The sequence below is a fragment of the Mus caroli genome, chromosome 4 (genome assembly GCF_900094665.2).
Source record: "Mus caroli chromosome 4, CAROLI_EIJ_v1.1, whole genome shotgun sequence".
NCBI lineage: Eukaryota > Metazoa > Chordata > Mammalia > Rodentia > Muridae > Mus > Mus caroli.
The window spans coordinates 40,197,507-40,205,692 of NC_034573.1; the positions used below are offsets into that span (position 1 = coordinate 40,197,507).

The window sequence follows — 8,186 nt, forward strand, 5'->3', positions numbered from 1 at the left end:
TTTGTAGACCAGGCTGGCCTCGAACTCAGAAATCCGCCTGCCTCTGCCTCCCGAGTGCTGGGATTAAAGGCGTGCGCCACCACGCCCGGCTCCATAAAGAACTTTTGTAACCTCTGAATTTAATTTTCAAGGAAATCCATATAGGATGACTGGAAGTGGCAGCTGGGAAATTACAGAGACATTTATTCTTCACTAACATGGACCAAGAAGAGGCTCTCCAAGCTGTGAGAAAGCCATATCCAAGCTATATCCTCAGTCAGCCATTTTCCTACTGATGAGCCTCCAGTTCCCTGCTTTTAAGAAGAGAGTTTTAGCCAATAGTTTCAACAACAACAAACAACAACAACCACAATAGGGATCCATGGCTCTGAAGAGGGGCATCATCATCACCGTTTTTATAGCACAATTACAACAGGATTCTTAGGAACCCTGTAGCATACTGCAGTGCTCTGTCCTTTCTTCAAAGCACTGAGCTAGCTGGAGGAGACCAAATTTCCCTGGCCAGCACGGTTCATAACAGCATCTCTAGATGTCTGCTGCCCTGTTACCTGTCATCCTCCTTACACTACAGTTCAGAGTTCCTGGGACTCTTTCTACACTAGAAGAAAGATGTCCAACCTTCTTCTCTAGGACCTAGTCTTTTTTTCTTTTCTTTTTTTTTTTAAATGTATGTAAGTACACTGTCACTGTCTTCAGACACACCAGAAGAGGGCACTGGTTGTGAGCCATCATGTGGTTGCTGGGAATTGAACTCAGGACCATCTCTTTAGCCCCCGGACCTAGTCTCTTCAAATACACGACCATAACTGTTCCGAGACTATATGATTCGAGACCAGACTACACTGTGAGGTAGAGGCAAGCTCAGTAACCTGCTTTTACATGCACTTCAGTAATTTTACATGCATGATCATGAGAACACCGACAGCAATTTTACCTTTTTCTTTGCAAACGAGTATTTCTTCTTTGTACTGCCATCTAACTCTGCTTTGAGACTGTTGCTGGGATTAACAAGATTTGATTCTTTTAAATCCAGATCAAAAACCTTTAAAACACAGGTCTCCAGGCCATCCTCTTCGTCTGGTGAAGTGGAAGAAGGCATCTGGTTTTATCAGTGGGACAGGTTCCTTGCAGACAAGTATCTTCTGAGACGCAAGCAAAAGAGAATACAGCAATCAGCTCTTTGGTTACTTCTTGAAGCAGACAGAAGCTAATGGACTCATGCAAATGACCAGCAGCCTCCCACCCCAAGCTCTCCGTTCGTCCACTCGCTCACTCCAGAGTGTACTTATGAGGCAACTATGCTCCACCAGGCTCTCTTCTACACACCGGGAATAGAGCAGTAAATGCTAAGCAGAAAAAGTCTTATCCTCTTAAGTTTACAATCTACTAGGAAAGGTAAGCCGATACATTGATTTGAGTTGACTTTTCTTTTTTTTTTTTTTTTTTTTTTTTTTTATATTTCAAAGAAAAATGAGTGGAGTAAGGAGGCAAANTTTAATATTTCAAAGAAAAATGAGTGGAGTAAGGAGGCAAATGGAAGGGCTCCTCATACACAGGAAGAGCCGTTCTGAGGCAATAGCACTCATCTTCAAAGAAACATGAACTAGGAAGTAAGCCAGGGGAAAACAAAACACAGTGCAGCACTCAAGAGCAGAAAAGCACTATGGACCTCCCAAATCAACCAACCCCAGTGTTTCTGTAACTTTGTTTCTTTTGTTCTCAAATCTCAGAGCCAAATTTTCCAAATTGCTACTGTGGCCAAATCTTACCAAAAGGGATACACTATAACCAATGCAGTCTTCTTTGTTACATTGTATTTACTTCTGTGACTACTTGTGCAGAGATGCCTGCCAGTTCCATATCTGCAAAGGCTCCAGGGATCAAACATTCGTTGTATTGTCAGGCTTGAGTGGCAGGGGTTTGCCCACAGAGCCATCTTGCCAACCCCTATTTTTTTTTTCAACAAAATTAAGAAAATTTTATTCTTGAATCTTTTTTTACAGTCTAGTCTTTATCCCCCTTCCAGTCCGCCCTCTGTTCCTCATCTCACACCTTCTCCGTCCCCTGCCCAAGAGAATGCCCCTACTCCCTGGGGCCTCAAGTTTCTTGAGGGTTAGGTGTATCTTCCCTCACTAAGGCCAGACCAGGCAGTCCTCTGCTATATATGTGTCTGGGGCCTCCTATCAGCTGGTGTATGCTGCCTGGGCCAACCCCTATTTTTTAAATTAATTTTTCTGAGTCTGGGTCTTGCTTTGTAGTAGGGGCTGGCCTTGAGTTCCTAGCAATCTTAAATTTTAGATTCCCCTTGCCTCTACTTCTAGAATTCGGGGCCACTATACCAGGCCCAATGCTTTGCCATCCTTTGAACTACACTCACTTCTTGTCTGATTTAGTGATGGTTAGTTAATGTTTGGTTTCTAACCTTGGACCAAGGCGCATATTTTACATATCAAAGCAGACCTGGTCTTCAGGTTCTCCCAGTATCCCTTAGTCCCTATCTGGTAAACCCTGCCCCAACCTTGAACTTTCCAGCCCAGGGGCTGGGCTGCCCTTACCCCAGAGGCTCCTCTCTATACAATCCAGACCTTTTGGCCTCCTTCCCTTCTTTCTTTGCTCCTGTGTTCTTCCCTCCTCCACCCCCATCCTCATAGTGACTTCCCTGGTCTCAATCCTGGTAGCGGTCAGTGAACTCACCTGAGAGCAGATTCCCAATAAACCCATTTTTAATATATTCTCATCTGGCTCCAATTGGCTCATTTCAGGCAATTGGAGCCAGATGAGAATATATTAAAATCCCTTCTTGGAGGACTCTTCCAAAGTCTCAACCTACTCTGGATAATCTGTCCTTAATAGCAAAGGACGAGTGATAATTTGTACCACTCGTCCTTTGCTATTAAGTCCATCAGACTGCAGTGCCCGTGGCCATTCCTGAGAGGCTCATTTAAGGGCTTCAGCTACAAAAGAGCGGAAGCTTCGGTATCCTGAACACCGTCTCGTCGTCCCGTGTACAGATGGTGACAAATGTTAATAAATACAATATAGTACTTGCTGAATGAAATAACGCAAGAGTTGAAGAGTCAGAGAAATAACTCTGTAGGCCCCTGACAGTTAGCCATGTAAGTTTCAGAGCAGAGACCAACAGGTAAAGAAAATAAGTCTTGATTCCTAAAATGTGAACAAGCTGGACTTTAGCAGAAGAACATGGTGGTTTACACACAGTGATGGGAACAGAATCCAAGAAGCCATAGTTTGGAATTTGCAGTGGAAATTCCTGGAAAGATGGATTGCTTGCATGTATGAATAAATAAATGAAGAGAATTGAAAAACGATAATCTTTAAAATAAACAAAGAGAAGTAGAGCCGGAAAGATGGCAAGATGGCTCACTGGTTAAGAGGGCTTACTGCTCTTGCAGCAGAAGACCGCGGATTCAGCACCCCGACCCCGCTCCCGCGCACTCTTCTTGCTCACAGAGTCTGAAACTCCAGTTCCAGGATGGTGTACAGACTTACAAATACATAAAATATTGCTTTCAGTCTGTGAAGAGTTTTAAGCATAGTAAATAAGTTTGACTATAGACTTGCTCTCAGAGTACAGCAGGCAGTGTTAGTGGATAAACTGTAACACAGGAAGTGAAGGAGCTAATGACTCCTCCCTTAAATTCTTGGATTTAAGCAAACTACCGAAACGGCCATTTACTGTAACAGGTAAGACTGAAGGAAAAGTTTTGGCTAGACCATGGACAAGACAGTTTGGTGTCCATCACATGGCAGAGGACGTCCACATACTGTACACGTGCAGAGGGACAGAACAATTGGAACCACACCGATCAGTAGCTGGGGCGTCCGTCAGCTGGGAGAGGTAGGCAGTAGGACTACAGTGAGCAGGTTCAGCCGGGCGGGCCTGGCTTCCCTATTGCTGAAAGTGGCTTGCCCTCCTCCCCGCTCAGGTCTCCCGAGGCGTCTACAGCGGGATGGCGAGAGAGAAAGAGAAAACACGTACCCGCAAACCCTAGGCCTTTCCTGGGTCTCCCTTCACCAACTTGGCGCTGCTCCCCGCCCTCGAGCCCACGCCCCCCGGAGCGCGCGTGCGCAGAGAGGCCCTGAGACGTCACCTCTCTCCGGAAGTCTCCCAAGTCGTCGGCGCAGGGGCCGCCGGGAAAATCCCGCCGGGCCTGTGCAAAGCTGAGGCGAGATCGCTGCGGCCGGAATAATTTAGCTCGCTGTCCAGAAGGACCCGGGGTGGAAAGCCGGAGGAGGCGGCCGCGCTTGGACTTGCAGACGCCGGCCTTCCACCGCGGAACCCATCCGGTGCCCCTCAGCTCGCGCTTCCGGCAGGCGTCGTGAGCGAGTGCGCCTGCGCGCCGCTCAGTCCGCGCGCCTCGCCGCTGACCGCGCACCGGCCGGCCGGCAGCCCGACGGTTCTGGGGTTGCAGGCGGCTCACAACTCAGATCGGCTGCGCACCAGCAAGCAGCATGTCGCGGAGGCGGCACAGCTACGAGAACGATGGTAAGTACTCTCGGCCTGGCCACTGCGCCCGGGTGAGAGCCGAGGCCGGGCTCGCCTTCGGTCTCCAGGGAACGGATAGGAATCCTTTCTCCCCGGGAGGGCTCGGGGAGCCCCAAAGGGAGGCTGCTGGCTCGGGTGTGGATAGTGGCTTCGGGAAAGCGACGGCCTCCTTGCTGCCCCATCTCCTTCAGTCATGGGAAAGGAAGGCCTGGTGAATCCCGTGAGCAAATCCGACCTGGGGTCCCGCGACACTGAGGACTTAATCCCTCACTACGGATCATGGAAACTGCACGTGTGTCTGTCTGCTGCTGCCTCTTAGGGTCACTTAGTGGCGGGGATCTAGTGGACCAGTGTTTTCGTTTTAGCCCTTCAGGGTGTACTTGGAAAGGACCCTGGGAAGACAGGAAAAGAACAAAGCTATGACAGAGGTCGGATGTATTGCAATCTGAACCCTTCTCCTCCACCTGCCACCCGCTGATTCCCCTTCAAGAAAAGAATACCAACACCCCAGAGGTCACTAATAAACAGACACGGGGTGTTTTGTTGGATTGGCTTTAAGCATATTTCCCTTATAAGAAAGTGCAGAAAAACTAACCCGAGCAGATTAGTAATTCTCATGTCAGTTTTGATAGTCGCCGGCAAGGACGTCGTTGTGTTGCCATAAATTTTGATGCCAAGCTCAGATTTGTTGCACCATTATTGCCTTTCAAGAACACACTTGGAGCTGTTAGTGTTAGATCCAAAGGGTTAAGACAAGAAAAGACTTTAGAACCTAAGAGTTTAGGTTCGAAGCTCGACATCTTTATTATTTACTATGTGATCTTGTCAGGGTCATATGACTTCTTAAACCTAAGCGTGGACTGTGGATAATACTAAGCCATTTGGTTTCTACGGGGGCTAAATGAGATATTGTGCTCACCAGTAGTTCATGATGATGTTTATTTTGTCAACTGCTAATGTCTCAGAGGTGATACACACGGATAAATGCTGACATCATTAAGAAAAAAGCCTCCCTCCCCCAAGTTTAATTGAGTTAGCTTCCTCCCTTGTAATGTTAAGACAACCAAGAGAATCCCATATAGTGGACCACCAGGTTTCTGCCAGTAGTACCTGAGAGAATGTCCTAATACATCAGGAGTGCCGACTTGCTAAACAATTTCCTAGCTTCTGTACTTGCAGTACAGTAGGAGGCAGTAAAACAGTGGAGGTTCCCTCCCCTGTGTTAAGACAAACCCCACAGCAGTATAATGCAGTTCGTTATGTGGTCACAGGGTTGTGGAGAATAATGTGAGGTAAAGGGTGTAGAGACCAAAGTGAGAGAGAAGCTGGTTAGGTAAGGCCTCCTTGCAGATGGCCTATGACTTCAGTGATGTGAGGATAAGCCATGTGGATGCTTGGAGGAAGCAGAGGTCCAAAGGAAACCATGAGTTAAGGTTAGAACATTTCTGTAGTGTTAGAGAACAGACAGCAAGGAGGTCATTGTTGGTAGAAGAGAGAAAGTGAGGGTAGAAGTTATGAGACCAGGGAGTTTAGATGAGGCTCTTACCTTACTGGGCCACTTGAACATTTCTGTTAGGACTATATGATTGGGGATTCACAGAGATACTCCGAGGTTGCTAATCAATAAAGTTACCATAGTTTATTTAGAGTTACAGAAAGGGCTATTGTAAATGGAAAGTATCAAATCTAACTCAGTCATAACTCTTTTGTTTGTTTGTTTGTTTGTTTGTTTGTTTTTGAGACAGGGTCTTTATGTGACTGTCTATGTATGTAGTCCTGGCTGTCTAGAACTATGCAATTCAGGCTGGAACGCCTATTCCTATGTCCTGGCTAGATAGATCCCACTGACTGCCCCCCCTACCTACCCCTGCCTTACCCCAAGGGGAATACTGTACCTGGCAGGCTTAGATTCCTTAACAGTATCTCTGAACTTCTTCAGTAATGTTGGATATACATTTTATCAGTGGTAAGTATATTGTCTTATTGTTAAGAAGGCATTTAGATTGTTCAGAATCTTAGTCAAAAGTCCAGATAGCCTATTCTACTTCCACTTAGGTCTTTATATTTTATTGTGGCTGATGTTTTTACACTTAACTGTATAAAAAGTTTGTTATACATAGGGACAATATACTTTGTTTCAGAGGTGATATTCTTCTACCATTTTAAATTCTAGTTTTAAGTTTGTAGAGTCAAAGTTACTTTTTTCTTTTATGGTGGTGTTTTTTGTCTACTTTGTTGATCTGAATTACAGTCTGATTCTAACAAGGGAATAGGAAATAGTACAATGTATCTTTGTAACATTCGGTTCCTATTGCAGGGAGAAAATGATCTGGTGTCTTGATTGTTTGTTCTGTTCTGTTCTGTTCTATTGTCTGTTTTCCACCTACCCACCACCTCTGGTTTCTCTGTGTAGCCCTGGCTGTGTACACCAGGCTGGCTTCAAACTCAAAAGATTTGCCTGCCTCTGCTGGCATTAAAGGCCTGCACCACCATGCCTGGTGTCTTAAGAGCCTTTAGAGTGGTTTTAATATAAAGGCCTCTTCTCTGCACTACCAAGTGTTTGTAGCAATATGTAACTTTTACATATANTATAAAACTTACATAGCAAGTAAGCCTCTTCTCTGCACTACCAAGTGTTTGTAGCAATATGTAACTTTTACATATATTATAAAACTTACATAGCAAGTAAGCCTATTCTGGATTATGGTGTCAACATAAACTGTTTCTCTTTTATTGTTTAGGGTATGAAAACATTCAGCTAGCTCTCCAAAAGGTGTCTAAAATATCCAACAAAGTGGTTTTCAACCTTCCTGGTGCTGTGACCCTTTAGTACCTCATGGTGTGGTAACCCTAATCATAAAATTACCTCATTGCCACTTCATAACTGTAATTTTGCTGTTGTTGTGAATCATAGTGTAAATATCTGATATGCAGGCCATCTGATATGCAACCCCTGTGAAGGGTCATTTGACTCCCAAAGGGGTTGCAACCCATAGGTTGAGGACTCTATCTCTAAAGATATCTTTTTCTTTCTCCAGCTGATTTTTTTTTTTTTTTGAAAAAAGGTCTAAAAAATAAACAACAATAAAAACCCCCTATACTTGATGAATTTAGGCTAGTTGACCAAGGAGCTCCAGGGATCTGCCTGTTTCCATGTTCTCTAAGTTACAGGCAGGTGTTACTAAGGCAGATTCTCATGGTTGTTCAGCAAGGACTTTACCCAGTGAGCCACCCCCACTCCCTAAAGTGTATGGATGTTGTCTGTGTCTGTGCACATGGTGTGTGCGGGCCCGGCAGAGGCATTGGGTGTCTTTCTGTCACTCTCTGCCATATTAGACTGAACATGTTAACCAGCAAGTCCCAACAGTCCTCATGTCTTACCTCCCATAGTAATGGGGTTGGGAGTACCTTGTATGGTTGTCCTGGCTTTTTTCTTTTTTTTTTTTAAGACGGTGTCCTAGTTAAGGTTATTATTGCTGTGATAAAATGCCACAACCAAAGCAATTTGGGGAGAAAAGAGTTTATTTCAGCTTCAACTTCTAGGTCCGTCATTGAGGGAAGTTAGGGCAGGAGCCTGGAGGCAGGAACTGATGCAGAGGCCATGGAAGAGTAATGCTTACTGGCTTGCTCCCTGAGTTGCCCAACTTGCTTTCTTTTTTTTTTTTTTTTTTTTTTTTTT

General features: G+C 45.2%; 2 protein-coding genes across 6 annotated transcripts in view; one reads left to right on the forward strand and one right to left on the reverse strand.

Annotated features, from left to right (window-relative positions):
* Positions 1–4,199, reverse strand: part of Tstd2 (thiosulfate sulfurtransferase like domain containing 2) — a 24,004-nt gene extending 19,805 nt beyond the window's left edge. Inside the window, exons 1-2 of one of the 5 annotated variants that reach the window (XM_029475690.1) lie at positions 4,113–4,199; positions 935–1,142 (exon numbers count right to left, since the gene is read on the reverse strand). In XM_029475690.1, coding sequence (XP_029331550.1) covers positions 935–1,099 — 165 coding nt within the window. In that variant the 5' untranslated portion in view covers positions 1,100–1,142; positions 4,113–4,199. Of the gene's footprint in view, positions 1–934; positions 1,143–3,385; positions 3,407–4,000; positions 4,086–4,112 lie in introns of those variants that run through there. The other 4 variants (XM_029475691.1, XM_021160875.2, XM_021160874.2 and 1 more) reach the window with 4 other exon arrangements.
* Positions 4,137–8,186, forward strand: part of Ncbp1 (nuclear cap binding protein subunit 1) — a 34,103-nt gene continuing 30,053 nt past the window's right edge. Inside the window, exon 1 of the mRNA XM_021159564.2 lies at positions 4,137–4,507. Coding sequence (XP_021015223.1) covers positions 4,474–4,507 — 34 coding nt within the window. The 5' untranslated portion in view covers positions 4,137–4,473. The remainder of the gene's footprint in view (positions 4,508–8,186) is intronic.